At 42.4% G+C, this 26,114-nt stretch overlaps 1 protein-coding gene across 3 annotated transcripts in view; it reads right to left on the reverse strand.

Annotated features, from left to right (window-relative positions):
• The window catches only part of LOC139408883 (erythrocyte membrane protein band 4.1 like 4A), an 89,769-nt gene that overhangs the window by 8,489 nt on the left and 55,166 nt on the right, over positions 1 to 26,114 (reverse strand). For all 3 annotated transcript variants that reach the window (XM_071153305.1, XM_071153306.1, XM_071153307.1), the window contains 10 exons: positions 22,344 to 22,441; positions 20,461 to 20,581; positions 9,931 to 10,018; positions 9,582 to 9,670; positions 8,460 to 8,523; positions 7,197 to 7,288; positions 5,572 to 5,649; positions 4,730 to 4,845; positions 4,001 to 4,091; positions 3,705 to 3,791 (listed from right to left, as the gene is read on the reverse strand). In XM_071153305.1, coding sequence (XP_071009406.1) covers positions 3,705 to 3,791; positions 4,001 to 4,091; positions 4,730 to 4,845; positions 5,572 to 5,649; positions 7,197 to 7,288; positions 8,460 to 8,523; positions 9,582 to 9,670; positions 9,931 to 10,018; positions 20,461 to 20,581; positions 22,344 to 22,441 — 924 coding nt within the window. The remainder of the gene's footprint in view (positions 1 to 3,704; positions 3,792 to 4,000; positions 4,092 to 4,729; positions 4,846 to 5,571; positions 5,650 to 7,196; positions 7,289 to 8,459; positions 8,524 to 9,581; positions 9,671 to 9,930; positions 10,019 to 20,460; positions 20,582 to 22,343; positions 22,442 to 26,114) is intronic.

Here is a 26,114-nt window from a genome sequence, read left to right on the forward strand (position 1 = left end):
AGCTTCAGATAAGGCCCCTCCGACACACCGTTACGCAAGCATGCATGCTGGAACAAACGCACGCATACACACAGACACACAGCCCGTACCAAGGGAGCACAAATCAATATGTAGATTCAATCATGTGGAAACCAGCTTATTGAAATGCAAATGGCCCTAGATAATACTTCATTGTAATAGCCTGGTCCCAGATCTGCTTGTGCCGTCTTGCCAATTCCTATGGTCATTGTTTGGCCCATGACAATGACTATAGCGTTTGGCAAGACAGCAGGGAACCGATCTGGGACCAGGTTATACTGTGAACTGGAGGAGATATATACACTGCTCAAAAAAAATAAAGGGAACACTAAAATAACACATCAGCCCATGCAAAAATCTGAATGAATGAAATATTCTTATTAAATACTTTTTTCTTTACATAGTTGAATGTGCTGACAACAAAATCACACCAAAATGATCAATGGAAATCAAATTTATCAACCCATGGAGGTCTGGATTTGGAATCACACTCAAAATTAAAGTGGAAAACCACACTACAGGCTGATCCAACTTTGATGTAATGTCCTTAAAACAAGTCAAAATGAGGCTCAGTAGTGTGTATGACCTCCCTACAACGCCTGGACATGCTCCTGATGAGGTGGCGGATGGTCTCCTGAGGGATCTTCTCCCAAACCTGGACTAAAGCATCCGCCAACTCCTGGACAGTCTGTGGTGCAACGTGGCGCTAGTGGATGGAGCGAGACATGATGTCCCAGATGTGCTCAATTGGATTCATGTCTGGGGAACGGGTGGGCCAGTCCATAGCATCAATGCCTTCCTCTTGCAGGAACTGCTGACACACTCCAGCCACATGAGGTCTAGCATTGTCTTGCATTAGGAGGAACCCAGGGCCAACCGCACCAGCATATGGTCTCACAAGGGGTCTGAGGATCTCATCTCGGTACCTAATGGCAGTCAGGCTACCTCTGGCGAGCACATGGAGGGCTGTGCGGCCCCCCAAAGAAATGCCACCCCACACCATGACTGACCAACCGCCAAACCGGTCATGCTGGAGGATGTTGCAGGCAGCAGAGCGTTCTCCACGGCGTCTCCAGACTCTGTCACATGCTCATTGTGAACCTGCTTTCATTTGTGAAGAGCACAGAGCGCCAGTGGCGAATTTGCCAATCTTGGTGTTCTCTGGCAAATGCCAAACGTCCGGCACGGTTTTGGGCACAACCCCCACCTGTGGAAGTTGGGGCCCTCATACCACCCTCATGGAGTCTGTTTCTGACCGTTTGAGCAGACACATGCACATTTGTGGCCTGCTGGAGGTCATTTTGCAGGGCTCTGGCAGTGCTCATCATGCTCCTCCTTGCACAAAGGCGGAGGTAGCGGTCCTGCTGCTGGGTTGTTGCCCTCCTACGGCCTCCTCCACGTCTCCTGATGTACTGGCCTGTCTCCTGGTAGCGCCTCCATGCTCTGGACACTACGTAGACAGACACAGCAAATCTTCTTGCCACAGCTCGCATTGATGTGCCATCCTGGATGAGCTGCACTACCTGAGCCACTTGTGTGGGTTGTAGACTCCGTCTCATGCTACCACTAGAGTGAAAGCACCGCCAGCATTCAAAAGTGACCAAAACATCAGCCAGGAAGAATAGGAACTGAGAAGTGGTCTGTGGTCACCACCTGCAGAACCACTCCTTTATTGGGGGTGTCTTGCTAATTGCCTATAATTTCCACCTGTTGTCTATTCCATTTGCACAACAGCATGTGAAATTTATTGTCAATCAGTGTTGCTTCCTAAGTGGACAGTTTGATTTCACAGAAGTGTGATTGACTTGGAGTTACATTGTGTTGTTTAAGTGTTATTTTTTTGAGCAGTGTATATACAGTGGGGCAAAAAAAGATTTAGTCAGCCACCAAATGAAGATGAGAGAGGCCTATAATTTTCATCATAGGTACACTTCAACTATGACAGACAAAATGGAAAAAAAAAAATGCAGAAAAACACATTGTAGGATTTTTAATGAATTGATTTGCAAATTATGATGGAAAATAAGTATTTGGTCAATAACAAAAGATTATCTCAATACTTTGTTATATACACTTTGTTGGCAATGACAGAGGTCAAACGTTTTCTGTAAGTCTTCACAAGGTTTTCGCACACTGTTGCTGGTATTTTGGCCCATTCCTCCATGCAGATCTCCTCTAGAGCAGTGATGTTTTGGGGCTGTTGCTGGGCAACACAGACTTTCATGTCCCCCCAAATATTTTCTATGGGGTTGAGATCTGGAGACTGGCTAGGCCACTCCAGGACCTTGAAATGCTTCTTACAAAGCCACTCCTTCGTTGCCCGGGCGGTGTGTTTGGGATCATTGTCATGCTGAAAGACCCAGCCACGTTTCATCATACCCTTGCTGATTGAAGGAGGTTTTCAATCAAAATCTCATGATACATGGCCCCATTCATTCTTTCCTTTACACGGATCAGTCGTCCTGGTCCCTTTGCAGAAAAACAGCCCCAAAGCATGATGTTTCCACCCCCATGCTTCACAGTAGGTATGGTGTTCTTTGGATGCAACTCAGCATTCTTTGTCCTCCAAACACGACGAGTTGAGTTTTTACCAAAAAGTTATATTTTGGTTTCATCTGACCATATGACACTCTCCCAATCTTCTTCTGGATCATCCAAATGCTCTCTAGCAAACTTCAGACGGGCCTGGACATGTACTGGCTTAAGCAGAGGGACACGTCTGTCACTGCAGGATTTGAGTCCCTGGGGGCGTAGTGTGTTACTGATGGTAGGCTTTGTTACTTTGGTCCCAGCTCTCTGTATTCACTAGGTCCCCCCGTGTGGTTCTGGGATTTTTGCTCACCGTTCTTGTGATCATTTTGACTCCACGGAGTGAGATCTTGCGTGGAGCCCCAGATCGAGGGAGATTATCAGTGGTCTTGTATGTCTTCCATTTACTAATAATTGCTCCCACAGTTTATTTCTTCAAACCAAGCTGCTTACCTATTGCAGATTCAGTCTTCCCAGCCTGGTGCAAGTCTACAATTTTGTTTTTGGTGTCCTTTGACAGCTCTTTGGTCTTGGTCATAGTGGAGTTTGGAGTGTGACTGTTTGAAGTTGTGGACAGGTGTCTTTTATACTGATAACAAGTTCAAATAGGTGCCATTAATACAGGTAACGAGTGGAGGACAGAGGAGCCTCTTAAATAAGAAGTTACAGGTCTGTGAGAGCCAGAAATCGTGCTTATTTGTAGGTGACCAAATACTTATTTTCCACCATAATTGGCAAATAAATTCATAAAAAATCCTACAATGTGATTTTCTGGATTTCTTTCCCTCATTTTGTCTGTCATAGTTGAAGTGTACCTATGATGAAAATTACAGGCATCTCTCATCTTTTTAAGTGGGAGAACTTAAACAATTGGTGGCTGACTAAATACTTTTTTGCCCGACTGTGTGTGTGTATATATATATTGCATATATATATAAATATATATATATATATGAAAAGAAGGGCTTTGTTCTGTTCCGCCGTTGTTGTCAACGGAGGAGGTTTGTGTGTACATGCTTAATCCACTAAATAGAAATAATGTACGTAACACAGACCGTATTGGGGAGGATTAGTCTATAAGACAACAGTGTAATTGAAACATATTAGACCAGACCGATCCATCACAGAGCAGGAGCTCCAATCAGACAGTACTGTACCTTTGTGGGGCGTTCTCATCCCACGGTGCATTGGGCTTCCCTCGCTGTTCCTCTGGACCACCATTTTCCGCCTTGGTCACTTTGGCGCTAAAGATAAACAAACGGGTCAACAAAGTATTTTGTCTGGGCTAAGCATTTTTATGAAGAGCTGTCACTTTATACTGGAGAAGCATTCTCAATCCCCCCCTCAACTTCTCTTTCCATCTCTGTTTTATATCCCTTTCTCCAGTTGGTCCAAACTTACTATCTCTCTCGTTCGTACACTATTTTCTACATGTCTTGCTCGTGTCTGATACCTCTTCACAGACGGCAGTGCTGTCATCTTAGCCGTTCCTTCTTTTTCCGAATTCTCCGTCTTTGTGTTTGACCGATTCCCATTGTTCAGTCCTTTAAGGAAAAGAGATGTTCAGTAAGATTGAATACTGTACCAATTTGCCTCTCTCTTTCCATTGTTTCAATACGAGAACAATCTCCGTCCGTAACTACGTGTGGCATGGTAGCCTTCCTACGAAGGGCTCAGATTCATTGAATTATACACAGCTTTGTCTATTTTTGAGCCCTGCAGTTGTAATTATAGAGAATTCAAACACTGAATGTGTCAGAGAGATTACTCTCCCACTGCACACAGTGAAAACAACAATGCTAAGTCAAGCACGCTATGCCAACATACTGTGCGTCTGTCTGTGTGAACTGCTGAAGTGAATATAATATAATTAGCTAATTGAAGCCCTGTGTTGTTCCTAGTGGGGGAACAGGAGGAGGAAGTGAATACTAAACTTACTGGGACTGAGACTCAACTAAGCTGCTTTCCACCCGACATAAGAGGAACTGTCATTAGGAACCTGAGAGGTTCTACTGTGTGTCAGAAGAGAGGAGGGGAAGTGTTTTTGTGGCTATAAATGATGTGTGGCATTAGTTACCATTGATACGTCACCCTTGTCGTAGTGACATTGTGCTTGTTAGGTGTTGTGCAGTGTGTCTGTAGATTATGTGTATGCTCAAGGTATGCTGCATATCCAGCTGACCTGTGGTCGGTGGTGGTCTCTTGGGGTAGGTCTTGCTGCGGGTCCTGACCACCTGCAGGTCTGGCCGGGGCAGACTGATAGACGGATCCCTGCCCATCTGCATAGCTGTCTTACCACTGTAGGGAAAGAGAGAGAGAGAGACAGACAGACACACACACACACACACACACACACACACACACACACAGTTGTTTAGTCCATCTTGTCTTTTCATGGTTTTAGGGGAAGATGTTCCTGGCCTGTCAAGTTATGTGAGACAGAGATGATCTGGTCTTGGCCTTTTCATATGTCAAACCCTTTTGTCAGGCACACTGTTACACAGTCTGATGCAGCAACGAGGTGTTGAAGAGCAACATGAGCATAGAAAACCCAGCCACGGTTGTGACTGAAGTGACCTTAAACCTAGCAGAGGTCAGTAGTAGATCATGTAATAAATATTGCAACTGGTGTACAGAGTGGCAGTCGTCTCTGAGTAGATACAGGAAGTAGACAACCGAATGCAGACAAAGGAGAGATGGATGTTGTGTGATCTCTGAATTATTCAGGTCTTCAACTTGTCTGTGGTGTCACACACACAGTCTCTCTGTCTGTTGAACACTGTATCCCCCTTTAGCTCCTCTACTAAAACAGTCTCCATTATTCATGAGGTTGTGGATTCTAGAATGAATGCATGCTGGGAGAAGTTCTCTAGGATTTACCTACACCCCGCTTTGCCAAACAAAAATGTGTGGAGTTCCATTTTACAGATTATAGAAATGCATTGTATTCTATACAGTTTCTACAATACTTTTCAAACAGAGCTAACTACATTTGAAGGGAATAAAGAGTCGAGGTTCTCTCACCTGTACCGATGTTTAGATCCCAGGGAACCAAATTTGGATAGTTTTCTTGTAAGTGTGTTGGAATCATTTTCTGCCATTCTAGAAAAAGCATTCGACAGCAATGAGGGAGCAGGCCTAGATGTAGAATTTAAAAGTACTCTACTTCCACTAAAGTCTCATTATGGTGTGCACATTTCTACAGTACATTATTCCACAGGTAATACATGTGTATTTTTTTCTTTATGAATTTAGAATGTGACTAACCCTTGTTTAAATAGGATCAAATGCTCAGGCTGAAAGGAAAATGAACAAAATTGCATCTTTCACAAAGGTGACCGGCGACGCGTGTTTGAATTCTGAATCCACTTTGTACTTTTTATACATTTAAAGGAAGAGAAGCGATCTCAATTGCTGCTATATATATATTATATATACACACACAAAAGAAGCAGTTCTCTTGTTCTGATCATTGCATTAATGACATAATGGCTGCTCGAACGCCACTAAGAGCTTTCGGGCTTCATTAAAATTCAAAACTCTCGAGTCGGAGAGAGTGAGTGTATCTGGTACTAGTGGTACATTACTCCATTACCGTGTAGATGTAAAGCAAAAGGCCATTATAAAAGCCTCTTGTAGTCTCTCACCCAGCCATGTGTTTATTAACACAACCATCACCACTACAGCATTGCGCTAAGGCCTCTCTCAAAACCAACACCGTTTTAATACACCACTACCACTATGGCCTCGCTCACAGGGCTCCTCCGTAACACTTCAGATAACTCAAGTCGCTGTTGAAAAACACTTTGGATGGAAGGTTAGATGGAGAAAAAGGACTGAAGGGTAGGTGGATGTAGTCAGTACACCCAACCAGAAGCTAAAATGAACCTATGTTTTTACCTCTTCCCATTGTTTTTCTCACTCTTTCTTCAGGTGTCTATAAAGGGCTTGTATAATATATCCACTCACATGAAAACTGCAGCAGATACATGCCTATTCTCATCTGATGGTTTATGCCCACTTCGCCCACCTTTGTGTCATAGTCCCATCACAGCATAACACATTCCCTCCCAACCTCCCAACCCCTCCACCCTTCTCTCCCCCAGAGGACTATATACTGGGGGGGGGGGGGTTATAACCTGCCAAGCCCCCTCCCCTCCTGTCAACCTGTCAGCTCCAGGTCTGTCTGTGCCACAGGGACCCAGCAGACTGCAGGGTTCACACGCGGATTAAACAGCGTAAATCCAGAGCCTCACGCGCCTTGCTGCCTCTCCTGCTCTTTAGGGCACAGTCTGTGTAAGTCTGCTCTCATTAGGCCAACGCACACACACAAGGGACCGCACTGAGCTGTGCTGCCAGACAGAGGCCTTGTTCACTTTGATTAAGGACTGAGAGACTCTGGGATCTTCATGTTAAGAGGTATGTGATAGTGTTTCTACCTGAAGGGATAACAGAGAAGGGCTTTTGTTGGAATTAGTGTGGGTGATCGTGTTGTAGATAAAAGGGACGATTTTTCCACTGAAGCATAAATAGTTTGGGGTTTTACCTGTGGAAGGTGGTTGAAGTTTCTAATTGAAAAGTTACAATAGTGTTGGTACAGTATACCGTGGTATTTGCCCTTGACTGTGTGTGCGTTTGTAGTTTTTTACCTAAAGAAAGTGTGGTGTTCTACGCAGCACTTCCACAGATGTTTACAGGCCGTCTTATTGGGTGCCTCGAAGAAGAACGACGTCTCTGTACACTGCAAATAAACAACAACATCATCTCGTATACAAACAAATAATACAAATCACATTCGTCAGCTAAACCAAGAAGATGTATATCATAACAAGAGCCATTTCATCTTTAATTCCGAAAACAACAATTGTGGTGGTGGTGGAAAGGACTCGTATCAAATGTACCATTAAATGTGTTTTATCTAAGTGTTTATGTAAATGAACAGGTAGTGTGTAATCTCTCAACCTAGATGGGAAGTCTGTTGGGTCATTAGGCAAATGGGTATCACTGTCGAGAGAGGACAACTTGCACTCTCTAGACTCCCTTACAGCTAGTCTCAGAGAGGAGGTAGCTACTGTAAGCCCATAGGTCTCCTATATTCAAATAAAGCTCCGTTCTGAGCTGCTCTGATATTATCAATAATGGGGTTATCATGGGTCTCTGCTCCAAGGCCTCTCTGTTCATGGCTTAGTGAGGCTCTCAGGTTGAATAAAGGAAACCATATTATTCAGCAAGACTCAAAGGTCTCAATGAGTCTAACTATCTCAACAGAGAGAAGAGAAAAGTGGTTCGGCTTTAGTGATATCTGAAGGGGTAGGCCACACCACTTCAGTTTTTCCATCACTTTGAAAATGATCATTATCCTCCCCAAAAATGTACTTAGAAAATTCCCCAAAGACTCAAAAGTTCAGTATGAAGCTGGATTTGTTTGAGGAAGTTAGGCACTTCACACAAACTTATCTTTTCTCATTTGCACCCGTGAAGTGAACATCAGTGAAGATGGGAGAGTCGAGGCTGAACTGTCATGTTTCTTTAATTCCTCTCCTTACATCCTCCTAATGTTTATGTCAAAATGTCTCAAGATCAAACACACAGTGGATCTTTCAAGGTTTTACATGGGAGTACTGCAGATACTCCTGGGAACATTGTCAGTTTTATACCTCATAATAAGGTCTGATATGGGGGATATTTTTTACAACGAGGCTGTCCACACCTGTGATATCCAAACCAATTGGTTTTGATTCATTCAGTAATTACGAGTTAGCTCGTGTGAATGCTCTCACATTATTGAGTTTATGAAACATGCCAAAATGACTTGAAGAATCACAAAACAAAGCCACGGTAGAAATACAGTCCAATAACTCCACAAAACATTCCTCATGCGGATAATTACTGAAAGATAACTGGTGACTTACATCTTTTCCAACAACTCGAAGCTCAAATTGTGTTTCCTTGAAATGCACTTTAGTTATCCTTGGCCTGAAACGATAAATGTAATCAAACAAATGAGGTGCACTAAAAATTCAGGGTTTAACAAGGGTTCTTCTAAGATCCTCAAAGTTCTTTGAAGAACCTTATGTGTTCTTGGCACTGAAACTTGCCCCCAAGAGGAGGTGCGGTTCATCCGAGGAACCTCCTCAACTGAAACATTTTGATTTGAATTTGAAAGGACATCAGGTGCAGGCACTTAAAAAATAAAAATATGTAAATGTAAAGGTCTCCTCAATTTAAGGTACGGTTTGTCCCGAATATGATCTAAATCGATGGTATCATCCGAAAACAATATCTATATTTTTGATATTTGTGCACATCTTTCTAAAAACAGAAAATGGACACAATTCAATGGATATCAATCAACAGAGAGAAGAATATGTAGGCTATAAGAATATGTTGAAGGCTAGCTGGAATGGTTGCAGATGACGACTGAACTGCTCAATTGTTGTATCTGTAGGTATACAGACGAAGAGGCATACAAAGGTATGTCAATTGGTGTTTTGCAGATCACATGTACCATCCTCCTCCCTTCAATGAAAATCATCTGTATAATTACTATTTTGGGGATTCAGAGTTCACCCTCCCCACACCTCTGATGAATATAGCAGGAAACCTGTTCAATCACCATGCACTGCAAAATCATTCCAGCTATTGATACGGTGAACATCAACATGCCAGAGGATATAGCCATTGGACTTGAGGCTCTGCTGGGAGTTTGTCATATCAGGATTTTTTTTAAATTCTGCTTTGTCACTAAAATCAAACACTGACAACTTAAAATATTGTGTTATTGTTATGCGTATTTTTAATAATAATAAGGGGGGGGGGGGGGGGTAGTTCAAACATTTACCCCAAAAGTTTGAGGATCCATCAAAAAGGGTTTGTCGAAGAACTTAGGGGTATCCCCGCAGTTTCAATTTGAAGAACCCTTAAAGGATACTCCAGGATCCTTTTTTTCTTTCTTTTTAGTGTGTATTCAAGGTTATGATCGCAAATTTAAAGTGGATGATTCTCATGAAATACTGCCACAACACAATACCTACCAGAAATACTTCCCAACTTGTGTTTTGTTTTTGTAAACAACGACTCCAATAGGGGTCAGCCCCAGGAAGTATTCAGACTGATTCTCTCCCTGCAAAACAGCACAATAACAGGTATTATACCAAACACAATTTACATAATAAGTGCCAACCAGAAATAACACAGTAAGGATACTAAAGTATGTATCAAAGGAGAAAAAAAAAGTCCTCTCAGTAAACAGAACCAAACGTTAGGCTGCCATGAGAGAAATGGTAAGGAATATGATCAAGGTGATTTGTGATAAACCACAGAACACAACTCTAACAAGCATCTCAGTCTTCTCCACAGTCGGCGAGTCCAGCTCCGACTTACGAACATAGGGTGAAGGTCGACTCCATACATATCCAGTGTTTTAGCTGTTCCTAAATAATTGGCTTCAGCCTCGGAGGGAACCTGACCCCTGAAACACAGAGATGTTATCTTGTTAGCGAAGCATCAGGAAAGGCTTTTACAGTCCATAGAAAAGCCCATAGAATGTAGTGTTATCCAGTGTGTATCTACAAGTATACATCTACAAGTACACATAGTGTAATATTATCTAGTGTACAATGACAAGTAGTGTACAATAGAGACTACATCATTGGTCAAGTTGCTTTTATCTATTCCAAAGCTAAGGGTTTAGAAACAGCCATGTAACAAATGTAACATGAAAAATGAATATATCTACAGTGCCTTGCGAAAGTATTTGCCCCCCTTGACCTTTGCGACCTTTTGCCACATTTCAGGCTTCAAACATAAAGATATAAAACTGTATTTTTTTGTGAAGAATCAACAACAAGTGGGACACAATCATGAAGTGGAACGACATTTATTGGATATTTCAAACTTTTTTAACAAATCAAAAACTGAAAAATTGGGCGTGCAAAATTGTTCAGCCCCCTTAAGTTAATACTTTGTAGCGCCACCTTTTGCTGCGATTACAGCTGTAAGTCGCTTGGGGTATGTCTCTATCAGTTTTGCACATCGAGAGACTGACATTTTTTCCCATTCCTCCTTGCAAAACAGCTCGAGCTCAGTGAGGTTGGATGGAGAGCATTTGTGAACAGCAGTTTTCAGTTCTTTCCACAGATTCTCGATTGGATTCAGGTCTGGACTTTGACTTGGCCATTCTAACACCTGGATATGTTTATTTTTGAACCATTCCATTGTAGATTTTGCTTTATGTTTTGGATCATTGTCTTGTTGGAAGACAAATCTCCGTCCCAGTCTCAGATCTTTTGCAGACTCCATCAGGTTTTCTTCCAGAATGGTCCTGTATTTGGCTCCATCCATCTTCCCATCAATTTTAACCATCTTCCCTGTCCCTGCTGAAGAAAAGCAGGCCCAAACCATGATGCTGCCACCACCATGTTTGACAGTGGGGATGGTGTGTTCAGCTGTGTTGCTTTTACGCCAAGCATAACGTTTTACATTGTTGCCAAAAAGTTCAATTTTGGTTTAATCTGACCAGAGCACCTTCTTCCACATGTTTGGTGTGTCTCCCAGGTGTCTTGTGGCAAACTTTAAACAACACTTTTTATGGATATCTTTAAGAAATGGCTTTCTTCTTGCCACTCTTCCATAAAGGCCAGATTTGTGCAATATACGACTGATTGTTGTCCTATGGACAGAGTCTCCCACCTCAGCTGTAGATCTCTGCAGTTCATCCAGAGTGATCATGGGCCTCTTGGCTGCATCTCTGATCAGTCTTCCTTGTATGAGCTGAAAGTTTAGAGGGACGACCAGGTCTTGGTAGATTTGCAGTGGTCTGATACTCCTTCCATTTCAATATTATCGCTTGCACAGTGCTCCTTGGGATGTTTAAAGCTTGGGAAATCTTTTTGTATCCAAATCTGGCTTTAAACTTCTTCACAACAGTATCTCACCTGGTGTGTTCCTTGTTCTTCATGATGCTCTCTGCGCTTTTAACGGACCTCTGAGACTATCACAGTGCAGGTGCATTTATACGGAGACTTGATTACACACAGGTGGATTGTATTTATCATCATTAGTCATTTAGGTCAACATTGGATCATTCAGAGATCCTCACTGAACTTCTGGAGAGAGTTTGCTGCACTGAAAGTAAAGGGGCTGAATAATTTTGCACGCCCAATTTTTCAGTTTTTGATTTGTTAAAAAAGTTTGAAATATCCAATAAATGTCATTCCACTTCATGATTGTGTCCCACTTGTTGTTGATTCTTCACAAAAAAATACAGTTTTATATCTTTATGTTTGAAGCCTGAAATGTGGCAAAAGGTCGCAAAGTTCAAGGGGGCCGAATACTTTCGCAATTCACTGTATATTGCATTGTATTTCACTCCCGGTGACACTTATTGGATTGATTGGGGAGTTGTTTAACCGTCAGGAATCCCCCAGTCTAATAAACAGTGAAGCTATCATGATGACCTGCCTGACCTTGGGCAACAACAGAGGTCATTATAGGGAGTGTATTAGAGTTACTGTGGTGTGATTGTCCTCGCGGACAGGTACAAGACAATGGGTTCACTCTGAAGACGTGAGATACACAAAGAGACGGTACAAACTACAATGGCCATGTTGCCCATGAGGTCGCCTAGGCAGAGAGCTCCTGTACATTTAGTAAATATAAATGTGAACTACTTTTTTTTTCTCCTTCTTTTCCAAATCTCTGTTTTCATCACATAAACATGGTCTTCAATGTCCTGTTACGGGACTTTGATGTTAAATCTGTTTGTTTGCCTTGGCTAGCTAGCTAGTTGGATGGCTAATGTTGCCGTTTCAAGAATGCAGCAGCAGCAGCGCCATCTTTGTTTTTGTTTCCCCCGCCGTTTGGAAGGTGGAGACTGCGATGCCAGAGAGGAAGAGGGAACTGTTCCTGACCACCGCTGAGGTGTGGTGGATTTTCTGGTGCTTTACTGCAGCCGAAGCATCACCCAGGTGGGTGCTACACACCGTCTGCGGCGGAGGATCAGCTACAAAGGAGCGGTTACTATGGAGGAACTGGGAACGTTGGACAAAGCGATGGGCCCTGATGAAGAGCTCCTGGCTTGTCTGACAGACTGACAGGCTGACTTTCTCCCTGGCTGTACTGTACCATCTGCGCCCTCCACTCAAGCCATACGGACTTTTCCCAAACTGCCTCAACTCCATTCGCTTTCCATCTTTACTTTGTTGTTCATTGATGATGTATTTTGTTAAGAGGACCACAATGGAAATACGTTTCTAAACTTGTTTGTGTTATCCTATTTTATTTTTTTTGTCAAATAAATCATATCATAAACACTGAGTGTACAATACATTAGGAACACCTGATCTTTCCGTGACAGACTGACCAGGTGAAAGTTACTGTATGATCCTTTATTGACATCACTTGTGAAATCCATCAGTCTAGATGAAGGGGAGGAGACGGGTTGTTTTTTAAGCCTTGAGACAATTGAGACATGGATTGTGTGTGTGTGCCATTCAGAGGGTGAATGGGCAAGACAAAATATTTAAGAGCCCTTGAATGGGGTGTGGTAGTAGGTGCTAGGCGCACGGGTTTGAGTGTGTCAAGAACTGCAACGCTGCTGGGGTTTTTCACGCACACAGTTTCCCATGTGTGTCAAGAATGGTCCACCAGCCAAAGGACATCCAGTCAACTTGACACAACTATGGGAAGCATGGGCCAGCACACCTTGTAGAGTCCATGCCCCAATGAATCGAGGGGGTGCAACACAATAATATGAATGTTTTGTACACTCAGTGTATCTACAGTTGAAGTCAGAAGTTTACATACACCTTAGCCAAATACATTTAAACTCAGTTTTTCACAATTCCTGACATTTAATCCTAGTAAAAATTCCCTGTCTTAGGTCAGTTACAATCACCACTTTATTGTAAGAATGTTAAATGTCAAAATAATAGTAGAGAATGATTTATTTCAGCTTTCATTTCTTTAATCACATTCCCAGTGGGTCAGAAGTTTACATACACTCAATTAGTATTTGGTAGCATTGTCTTTAAAATTGTTTAATTTGGGTCAAATGATTTGGGTAGCCTTCCACAAGCTTCCCTTCCCAGAGTAGCATCACTACTCTCGGCGGCTATGACTTAGAATACGTGGACAACTACAAATACCTAGGTGTCTGGTTAGACTGTAAACTCTCCTTCCAGACTGACATTAAGCATCTCCAATACCAAATTAAATCTAGAATTGGCTTCCTATATCGCAACAAAGCATCCTTCACTCATGCTGCCAAACACCCTCGTAAAACTGACCATCCTACCGATCCTCGACTTCGGTGATGTCATCTATAAAATTGCCTCCAACACTCTACTCAACAAACTGGATGCAGTCTATCACAGTGCCATCCGTTTTGTCACCAAAGCTCCATACACTACTCACCATTGCGACCTGTATGCCCTCGTTGGCTGGCCCTCGCTTCATACTCGTCGCCAAACCCACTGGCTACAGGTTATCGACAAGTCTCTGCTAGGTAAAGCCCAACCTTAGCTCACTGGTCACCATAGTAGCACGCGCTCCAGCAGGTATATATCACTGGTCACCCCCAAAGCCAATTCCTCCTTTGGTCGTCTTTCCTTCCAGTTCTCTGCTGCCAATGACTGGAACGAACTGCAAAAATCTCTGAAGCTGGAGACTCATACCTCCCTCACTAGCTTTAAGCACCAGCTGTCAGAGCAGCTCACAGATCACTGCACCTGTACATAGCCCATCTGTAAACAGTCCATCTGTCTACCTCATCCCCATACTGTATTTATTTATTTATCTTGCTCCGGTGCACCCCAGTATCTCTACTTGCACATTCATCTTCTGCACATCTACCATTCCAGTGTTTAATTGCTATATTGTAATTACTTCGCCACCATGGCCTATTTATTGCCTTAACTCCCTTATCTTACCTCATTTGCACTCACTGTATATAGACTTTTTGTTTTCTTTTGTTCTACTGTATTTTTGACTATGTTTTGTTTATTCCATGTGTAACTCTATGCTGTTGTATGTGTCGAATTGCTATGCTTTATCTTGGCCAGGTCGCAGTTGCAAATGAGAACTTGTTCTCAACTAGCCTACCTGGTTAAATAAAGGTGGGAACAAAATTATAATAAAATAAAATAAATTCAAAGGAACTAAAAACGTAACATCACATACTTTCTCTCCTCCTCATCTAATCAGGAATGGTTTTCCATGTTCCTGAAATTCCATGTGAGATAATGTTCAACTAAGTTGTGGTCTGGGTTAAGTATCTTCTATTACTAATTAACTACAGTCTCGTAGAGAAAGGGTCGTGTTTAAAAACCAAAAGCATGCAGTCAAGGAAACCACAGCTATGGAGCAACTCCCTGTGGTTTTACGGTATGTTTATCGAGGGTGAAACATGTTCCAACAGCCAACTAAGTCTACCAAATATCCATGAATGTGGATGAAGGGTGATGGAATTCCTAGGTCAATAAGGTGTTAGTGTATGTATCATGAAGCCCACAGTCTAAGCTCTGGACTATAAGCAGTGTGTCTGCAGTGTAAACTCTGGACTATAAGCAGGGTGTCTGCAGTGTAAACTCTAGACTATAAGCAGGGAGTCTGCAGTGTAAACTCTAGACTATAAGCAGGGTGTCTGCAGTGTAAACTCTAGACTATAAGCAGTGTGTCTGCAGTGTAAACTCTGGACTATAAGCAGGGTGTCTGCAGTGTAAACTCTAGACTATAAGCAGTGTGTCTGCAGTGTAAACTCTGGACTATAAGCAGGGTGTCTGCAGTGTAAACTCTAGACTATAAGCAGTGTGTCTGCAGTGTAAACTCTAGACTATAAGCAGGGTGTCTGCAGTGTAAACTCTAGACTATAAGCAGTGTGTCTGCAGTGTAAACTCTGGACTATAAGCAGTGTGTCTGCAGTGTAAACTCTGGACTATAAGCAGTGTGTCTGCAGTGTAAACTCTGGACTATAAGCAGTGTGTCTGCAGTGTAAACTCTGGACTATAAGCAGTGTGTCTGCAGTGTAAACTCTGGACTATAAGCAGTGTGTCTGCAGTGTAAACTCTGGACTATAAGCAGGGTGTCTGCAGTGTAAACTCTGGACTATAAGCAGGGTGTCTGCAGTGTAAACTCTAGACTATAAGCAGGGTGTCTGCAGTGTAAACTCTAGACTATAAGCAGTGTGTCTGCAGTGTAAACTCTGGACTATAAGCAGTGTGTCTGCAGTGTAAACTCTGGACTATAAGCAGTGTGTCTGCAGTGTAAACTCTGGACTATAAGCAGTGTGTCTGCAGTGTAAACTCTGGACTATAAGCAGTGTGTCTGCAGTGTAAACTCTGGACTATAAGCAGTGTGTCTGCAGTGTAAACTCTGGACTATAAGCAGTGTGTCTGCAGTGTAAATTCTGGACTATAAGCAGTGTGTCTGCAGTGTAAACTCTACACAGTATCCCGTGCTCTACATCTCCCCTCTTATGTTATGTTTGGAGTGGTGCAACCCCTCCCTTCCCTCCTCTCCTCTCTGCTCTCCCCTCTCTGCTCTCGAGCCGTATCATTGATCTTCTGATCACACACATTAGCAACACAAAGACTCAGGCTCATTCAACCTATTCAAGCATGACCCCTAGAGCTCCTCACACCCCTCCTTCTCCTCCCCCTCCCCCTCTTCTCATTCCCTACCCTGAAGACACAAAGTCACCCGGGATTCCTTACGAGTCCATTATGGATTCTGTTCACATGTTCTTTATAGGTGGCCAGGGCCGGGGACTGTGTTGAGATGATTACTGGTATAAATACGGCGAGTGGCGAATGGCATTGGAACTGGGGGAGTTATTTACGGACGCTCTGGGGTGGGCGGGGGGAGACAGGCGGGGACGGGTCTGCCAGGCTGTGTGTGTGTGCCGTTGGTGTGTGTGGTTAGCCCTATGTCTCTCCACCTGGCCTGTCTGTTGCCTGTGGAACAAATGGGACCGGGACCGCCTGGTATGACGAGGCAGGAATAGGAAGTGGAAGAGTGTCAGAGAGCAGCAGATATATGACAGGGGGTGTGCTGCTGGGTTCTTGGTGCTGACTATATAGCAGATCACAGCAAGGATGACATCCACAGGCTCTGGAGAGAACTAGGGCAGATTCTCAGCCCGCTACGTCTCTCTCTCTGCATCTTACCCTCTCTCCCACTCTTTATCTGAGTCCAGCTCCCTTTGTCTCTCTCTTCCGCCTTCTGCCTCCTCTCTATCCCCACTCAGATCTCATATCACTCTCTCTCTATTTCTGTCTCTCTGCATATAATTCTGCCCTTTCTCCTGCTCCTTCTGGCTCCCTTTTCATCCCTCTGCTTCAGCTCTGTCCCTTCTTGTTTTCATATTTCAGTGTCTCTATGTCCATCTCTGTCCCACTGTCTCTCTCTCTTCCTGAGTGCCACTCCCTCTGTCTATACATTTCTCTCTCTTCCTCCCCCCTGCAACTCCTCTGTTCTCACAACCGCTCTCTATGTCTATCTGCATCTTCTCCCACCTCTTCTCTCTCTCTCTTTCGCTCTCTTCCTCTCTCTGCCTACCCTCTACCTCTCTTTTGTCCCCCCTACCCCAGTCTTTCTCTGACCAGTCAGTCAGTCAGATAGCAGTGGGAGGAAAGGAGGATGCATAGATGAACCCTCTAGTGGCTGATCTCCAATTAGACCAGCCTGCTCCGCTTTCCTCTCTCCATGGGACACTTAGCTCACTGCGTAAATAACGACCGAGGCATGAGCCTCATCAGCAGGCCAGAGGGCTGAGACTCCCTCCAGTATTACAGTCAGTCACAGCAGCAGACAGACAGACAGACAGAGAGCTGCTAGAGGAGCTAAGAGCCCAATGATGCTCAGAGTCTCTTAATCGTTGATAGTTGCCTGAACCCTTTTCACTTCTTACTGTGCGTACTGTTGTCTTTTCAGCAGCAGTAAGAGGATATATGATCATTGACTAACACCCTTCAGGGGGTTGACACTGAAGAGGTACTGTAATACATATGATATTACGGTCTCAATTTTAGAAGACCAACCCGATAGGTTTCTGTTATAGAATAATAAACTCTGACTGCGAGGAGAATGTTGTTATCCACAGAGCGACAGAGGACCAGACTTGGTTGCAGAGGGTATGGTGGGTCTGGAATGTTAATATGTGTGTCTGAGTGTGTGCATGCACATGTATGTGTGCGTGTGTGTGGATGCGTGTCAGGCTGCCGGGGGCTGCGTGGGGAGATTGTGTTGGTGTAATGTAGTGGACATTAGTGAAGAGGAGCTGGCTGTTTCTCGTGTTTCACACTGAGATTAAACCACATAATCACTTCACTCAGTACACTGTCACAATACCATGGACCTAGCCACTGTTTGGAACACACAAACAACAACAGAGAATGGATGGATAACTTTGGTGTGCTGTGGTCAAATTCCTCTGGAAAAATGGGTTTATTCTCCATTCTATATTAATCCATAATCCTCCCAATAGGGTTGGGGTCCTGGCAGCACTGTGCAATCTGACGTAACACTAATTGGGGGGGGGGTCTCTCTAGCTCTTATCATCAGGCCAGTGGTTTTTTCTTCTCTGTCACAGCTCTGTCTGTCATCCCTTTACCCTTCAAATCAAATTGTATTTGTCACATACGCCGAATACAAAAGGTGTAGTAGACCTTACAGTGAAATGCTCACTTTACAGGACCTTAACCAACAATGCAGTTTTAAGATAAAATAAATAAATAAATAAAAGTACCAAATAATTAAAGAGCAGCATTAAAATAACAATAGCGAGGCTATATACTATATACAGGGGGTACCGGTACAGAGTCAATGTGCGGGGACACCGGTTAGTTGAGGTAATATGTACATGTAGGTAGAGTTATTAAAGTGACTATGTATAGATCATAACAGAGAGTAGCAGCATAGAGGGGGGTGGGGGCAATGCAAATCATCAAATAGCCATTTGATTAGATGTTCAGGAGTCTTATGGCTTGGGGGTACAAGCTGTTTAGAAGTCTCTTGGACCTATTCTTAGTGCTCCGGTACCTCTTGCTATGTGGTAGCAGAGAGAACAGTCTATGACTAGGGTGGCTGGAGTCTTTGACAATTTTTAGGGCCTTCCTCTGACACTGCCTGGTATAGAGGTCCTGGATGGCAGGAAGCTTGGCCCCGGTGATGTACTGGGTCGTAGGCACTACCCTCTGTAGTGCCTTGAGGTCGGAGGCCGAGCAGTTTCCATACCAGGCAGTGATGCAACCCGTCAGGATGCTCTCGATGATACAGGAGAGGTAGTGAAACACACCTCACGTTCTTACGCACGCACGCACGCACGCACGCACGCACGCACGCACGCACGCACGCACGCACGCACGCACACACACACACACACACACACACACACACACACACACACACACACACACACACACACACACACACACACACACACACACACACACACACACACACACACACACACACACACACACACACACACACACGGTCGTTCCACGAAATGAGGCCATTTTCACTACCTCTAATATTTACCTCTAATAGTTTAGGTAGAAATTGTGCACCGATATTGAATATTAAAATCCTGGCTTATTAAATGAAGTCCCCTTTAATACAGACCACATGTAAAATTCTATAAATCAGATTTCTGCCTTTTGGCATGTCCCTCTGACTTCTTAACACCCAAACTTTTCACCATCATTGTGAAGTTATTTTATTGCTTTGACAAAGTTATTTCTGTAGATTATTATGTGATTTAATTTGATTAGTGATTCTTTTTAGTTAAAAAAACCTCCCTCATTTTAAGGTCAACCAGAGAATGGCTAAAAAAAGTATAACCTGCTTTTACACTATGATTTTACTGTTACGTGAACTGTTTCTTAAAAAAAAAAAAAATCCCATAATGTCAAGCAAAGAGGCACTGAGATTGAAGGTAGGCCTTGAAATACATCCACAGGTACACCTCCAATGGACTCAAATGATGTCAATTAGCCTATCAGAAGCTTCTAAAGCCATGAAATCATTTTCTGGAATTTTCCAAGCTGTTTAAAGGCACAGTCAACTTACTGTATGTAAACATCTGACCCACTGGAATTGTGATACAGTGAATTATAGATGAAATAATCTGCATGTAAACAATTGTTAGAAAAATTACTTGTCATGCACAAAGTAGATGTCCTAACCAACTTGCCAAAACTATAGTTTGTTAACAATACATTTGTGGAGTGGTTGAAAAACAAGTTAATGACTCCAATTTAAATTTATGTAAACTTCCGACTTCAACTGTAAATAAGGTATTTCTAAAAACCTGTTTTAGTATTGTCAGTATCAGGTATTGTGTATAGATTGATTAAGATTTTTTTTCTTCATTGAATCCATTTTAGAATAAGGCTATAACGAAACAAAATGTGGAAAAATTCAAGGGGTCTGAATACTTTCCGAAGGCACTGTATATATAAACATAGATAACAGTATGTCAACAGTCTTGTTTTGACAGCCAACAGAACGCTTCAGAACAGATAAATGAAGGACTCAACTGGGGTTTAGTATTACAGTGCCAGTACTAGCAAACAGTTACAGATAAAGTAGTCTCTGATATATCTCAGCGAGTTCTAAATACTTTCTGAGAAATGATTAGATCAGATACTGTAGATAGTCCAATCCCTTATGAGACAAAAAAATACACCAACAGAAACTGACTACATAACCCAGCCACCGTAACAGTACAGTCACAGTAACAAACATGATATCTGACGCAAAGAACAGTGGTGAGAGACGGCACCCTTTCACCCACATAGTGTATAATCTGTTATGAGGGGATCAGACTGGGATTAGGCTGGCTGTCAGAGGAGTGAGGGGGAGAGAGGGGAGAAGAGGAGATAGGAGAGGAAGAGGAGAGGGCTTCCTTACGTTACGGTTTTGTGAATCGTCTCGATGGCGTCTTCCAGTTCCTCTTTCTGGTCCGGGACAAAACGGTACTCTGACACGTAGCCTGACACATGTTTGTACGGGTCGTAGTCACCAAGTTCAGCTGGAGAGAAAGCGTGAAAGACATATGACGTACCCAAACACGAACACACACATTTTGACTGTGTGAGAGATCATATAACACTATGAACAGTGACATCACATACAGTTGAAGTTGGAAGTTTACATACACCTTAGCCAAGTACATTTCAACTTCAAGTTTTTCACAATTCCTGACATTTAATCAGAGTAAAAATAACCTGTTTTAGGTCATTTAGGATCACCACTTTATTTTAAGAATGTGAAATGTCAGAATAATAGTAGAGAGAATGATTTATTTCAGCTTTTATGTCTTGCCTCACATTCCCAATGGGTCAGAAGTTTACATACGCACAATTAATATTTGGTAGCATTGCCTTTAAATTGTTGAACTTGGGTCAAACGTTTCGGGTTGCCTTTCACAAGCTTCCCTCAAAAAGTTGGATGAATTTTAGACCATTCCTCCTGACAGAGCTGGTGTAATTGAGTCAGGTTTGTAGGCCTCCTTGCTCGCACACGCTTTTTCAGCTCTGCCCACAAATTTTTTACAGGATTGTGGTCAGGGCTTTGTGATGACCACTCCAATACCTTGACTTTGTTGTCCTTAAGCCATTCTGCCTTTTGTAAGACCCATTTGCGACCAAGCTTTAACTTTGTGACTGATGTCTTGAGATGTTGCTTCAATATATCCACATAATTTTCCTGCCTCATGATGCCATCTATTTTGTGAGGTGCACCAGTCCCTCCTGCAGCAAAGCACCCCCACAAGATGCTGCCACCCCCATGCTTCACAGTTGGGATGGTGTTCTTCAGCTTGCAAGCATCCCCATTTTCCTCCAAACATAACAATGGACATTATGGCCAAACAGTTTTATTTTTGCTTCATCAGACCAGAGGATATTTCTCCAAAAAGTATGAACTTTGTCCCCATGTGCAGTTGCAAACCGTAGTCTGGCTTTTTTTTGTTGAGCGGCCTTTCAGGTGATGTTGATATAGGAATAGTTTTACTGTGAATATAGATACTTTTGTACCTGTTTCCTCCAGCATCTTCACAAGGTCCTTTGCTGTTATTCTAGGATTGATTTGCACTTTTCGCACCAAAGTATGTTCATCTCTAGGAGACAGAATATGTCTCCTTCCTGAGTGGTATGACGGCTGCTTGGTCCCCTGGTGTTTATACTTGCGTACGATTGTTAGTACAGATGAACTTGGTACCTTCAGGCATTTGGAAATTGCTCTCAAGGATGAACCAGGGTTGTGGAGGTCTGCAATTTGTTTTCTGAGGTCTAGGCTGATTTCTTTAGATTTTCCCATGATGTCAAGCAAAGAAGCACTGAGTTTGAAGGTAGGCCTTGAAATGCATCCTCAGGTACACCTCCAATTGACTCAAATGTTGTCAATTAGCCGATCAGAAGCTTCTAAAGCCATGACATAATTTTCTGCAATTTTCTAAGCTGTTTAAGGGCACAGTCAACTTAGTGTATGTAAAACTTCTGACCCACTTGAATTGTGATATAGTGAATTATACGTGAAATAATCTGTCTGTCAACAATTGTTCAAAAAATTACTTGTGTCATGCAGAAAGTAAATGTCCTAACTGACTTGCCAAACTATAGTTTGTTAACAAAAAATTTGTGGAGTGGTTGAAAAACAAGTTTTAATGACTCCAACCTAAGTGTATGTAAACTTCCAACATCAACTGTAATACAATTATTGAATCTCTTTTCATTCACAATTTACTCTCTCTATTTCTCTCTCTCTCTCTCTCTCTCTTTGTGGGTACTCACACTGTATGGCCAGGGCTGCCAGCTGTGCGCTGATATCAAGGGGACAGGGAATTCTGCCTTGTAGTACATCTTGCTTTACCTGCAGGAAGAATTGGTACCTACAGTACCAAGGCACAGACTCTGGCCAAGTCAGACACACATCCTTAAATCCCACACACACAGCAAATTAAATACATGCAAATAACAATACAACCACCAAGCATGGAGAGTACATGTGTACTGTGCAAGGTTATAGTTTTGTGTTTTTAGATTTGTTTTTATTTATATACAGTACCAGTCAAAAGTTTGGACACACCTACGCAATGCATGGTTATTCTTTATTTTTACTATTTTCTACATTGTAGAATAATAGTGAAGACATACAAACTATTAAATAACAAATATGGAATAATGTAGTAAGCAAAAAGTGTTAAACAAATCAAAATATATTTTATATTTGAGAATCTTCAAAGGAGCCACCCTTTGCCTTGATGACAGCTTTGCACACTTTTGGCATTCTCTCAACCAGCTTCACCTGGAATGCTTTTCCAACAGTCTTGAAGGAGTTCCCACATATGATGAGCAACTGTTGGCTGTTTTTCCTTCACTCTATGGTCCAACTCATCCCAAACCATGTCAATTGGGTTGAGGTCGGGTGATTGTGGAGGCCAGGTTATCTGATGCAGCACTCCATCACTCTCTTTGGTCAAATAGCCTTACACAGCCTGGAGGTGTGTTGGGTCATTGTTCTGTTGAAAAACAAATGATAGTCCCACTAAGAGCAAACTAGATGGGATGGCGTGTCACTGCAGAATGCTGTGGTAGCCATGCTGGTTAAGAGTTCCTTGAATTCTAAATAAATCCCTGACGGTGTCACAAGCAAAGCACCCCCACACCATCACACTTCTTCCTCCATGCTGCATAGTGGGAACCACACATGCGGAGATCATGCGTTCACCTACTCTGCGTCTAACAAATACACGGCGGTTGGAACCAAAAATCTCAAATTTTGTCTCATCAGACCAAAGGACAGATTTCCACAGGTCTAATGTCCATTGATTGTGTTTCTTGACCCAAGCAAGTATCTTCTTCTTATTGGTGTCCTTTAGTAGTGGTTTCTTTGCAGCAATTCGACAATGAAGGCCAAATTCACAGTCTCCTCTGAACAGTTGATGTTCAAGTCTGTTACTTGAACTCTGTGAAGCATTTATTTGGGCTGCAATTTCTGAGGCTGGTAACTCTAATGAACTTATCCTCTGCAGCAGAGGTAACTCTGGGTCTTCCTTTCCTGTGGCGGTCCTCATGAGTCAGTTTCATCATAGCGCTTAAAGGTTTTTTACTAACCCTACCTTGATTGGCTCAAACTGATTGGCTCAAAACGCATTAAGAAGGAAAGACATTCCAAAAATGTACTTTTAACAAGGCACACCTGTTAATTGAAATGCATTCCAGGTTACTACCTCGTGAAGATGGTTGAGAGAATGCAAGGAGTGTGCAAAGCTGTAATCAAGGAAAAGCGTGGCTACTTTGAAGAATCTCAAATATAAAAAATATTTTGATTTGTTTAACATTTTTTTTGGTTACTAAATGATTCCATATACGTGTTATTTCATAGTGTTGATGTCTTCACTATTATTAATGTAAGGAAATAGTAAAAACAAAGAAAAACCCTGCAATGAGTAGGGGTGTCCAAACTTTTGACTGGTACTGTATATATATATATATATATACAAACATGAAATAAAAAGTTTCGGTTTTCAGATCTGATTTACTTATTTCATTAAGTTTTATATAAAAAAAACTGTCGTTTTCATATTATTTAGTTTCAGTTTTAGTGTTAGGGACAGAAAGCAGCCAATGCATGGAGGCTAGGAGCCATTTAGGTGTTGTATAGTTGTTGCGTTTTTGGGGATATCCCTTCCTGCCACTGTGGGGCGGTAATGTATAAGCTGATGAGTCATAGCATAGGTTAAATTAGGTTTAAAGGTCGACTCAGTGAGATGATATAGATGTATAAAGTAAACAGTAGGAGTGGGTCAATTTCCGCAACGGTGCAAGGATACACTTCCCTGATCTTTTGGTCCCGTAGCAACCACGTTACAGCAGCTTGAAGCGCACCCGTACCCACATGCGCAGATACACTGTGTGAGAGCAGAGTCTTGCATTACGCTCATCTCATTGGGTGTGTTTGTAGTAGTATGACTAACGAAGCCTCACTGCAGACGAAAGTCGACGAGTGAAGTCAGACACTATAGTGCAGGGGTGTCAAACTCATTCCATGGAGGGCCTACTGTCTGCTGGTATTTGGTTTTTCCTTTCAATTAAGACCTAGACAACCAGCTGAAGGGAGTTCCTTACTAATTAGTGACCTGAATTCATCAATCAAGTACAAAGGAAGAGAGAAATCCTGCAGACAATTGGCACTCCGTGGAATGAGTTTGACTCGTGCTGTTGAGGTTTTCTAACAGCAAGGCTCTGATCAACATGGCAGTGTCAACATAGCTGCTATTGTTAATAAAAGTTTCTTTATACATGTTGAAAACTTTTCTAAACTCCCATATCACACACTCAAACTCAAAACATTAATTAATTGGTCAGAGAGGTCTCAAATATCACTTTAACGTGTATCCTCTGTTCTGCCTGTAGCTTTAAAATAGTGGCTAAGTTGGTTCCTGTTTCAGTCACGTAGTCGGTCACATTCGCATGGGTCAACCAAAGACACCTATTGGTTCACAAATAGTGCCACTCACTACCCAGGCGTTTGGATGCATGGTGCAGTTGGTGAGAAGCAACTGCAGCGACTTGAAGCCAACTTCATCAAAAATTCAACAGATGCAAGTTGGACATTTTTTCCCCATAATGCAACACACTTTGAAAGGTGGTCACCGACTGGACAAAATGTACCCGCTCGAATGCGCCCAACATCTGCTGTACTGCTCGAGTCAACTTGCTGTCTACCTTTAAATTATTTAAAGTCAATGGGCGCGTTCGAGCTGATCACTTTTGTCAAGTCGATGGTCACCGCCTTTCAAATTGTGTTGCATTATGGGGATAAACATGGTCCAACTGCATGAACTATACAAAAAAATCACGTGCTCAAAGGTCATCCAAAATGGACCCCTAAGCCTTATGCACTTGTGGAGATCCCGAGATAATTCATTAGGGGTAAGCAATATGGTAATAGCGCCACCTTGCCTTCTGATAGGCTGTATAGGGCCAGACATTTCGTTTAATCTTATTTCTTGAATTTTTTGACCGCTATTTCCAGAATGAATAAATGCTCTTTAATTGTTTTTTATTTATTTATTTATTTTTATTTAAAAAATTTGATTGAGTATTTATTGGGTCATTATGCTAGTGTATTATGTATGTTTGTAATAGTGTGTTATATGTGAAAGTGTGTTTGTATTATAAATTGTATTTTAATGTTAAGGATTCTTGGAAGATTAGTCAAAGAGATCCTAATAAAATCAAATCAAAATCAAATCAAATTGACACAAGCTGTCTCCAATCAATCATTCAAGGTCTGGTTGTGCGCGAATGTTTGGGGGGGGAATCGCTTAAATCAGGGGAGGCGTAGCATACGAATCTTATTTGCAGGGACTACTATTTGTAGATCAGTAATTCTACACCTCACTTTGCTCAATCTGATCCTCTCCAAAAGACTCAATCCCTGATCATCTGTGGTTATAAAAATGAGGCAATTCGGACAGTTAAAGGGGAGAGATTATGAATCCCACCAGAAAAATCACAATATCGCTTGAAAAAAACAGTGTGCAAATACCCCGCTGG

This window comes from Oncorhynchus clarkii, chromosome 5, assembly GCF_045791955.1.
Source record: "Oncorhynchus clarkii lewisi isolate Uvic-CL-2024 chromosome 5, UVic_Ocla_1.0, whole genome shotgun sequence".
NCBI lineage: Eukaryota > Metazoa > Chordata > Actinopteri > Salmoniformes > Salmonidae > Oncorhynchus > Oncorhynchus clarkii.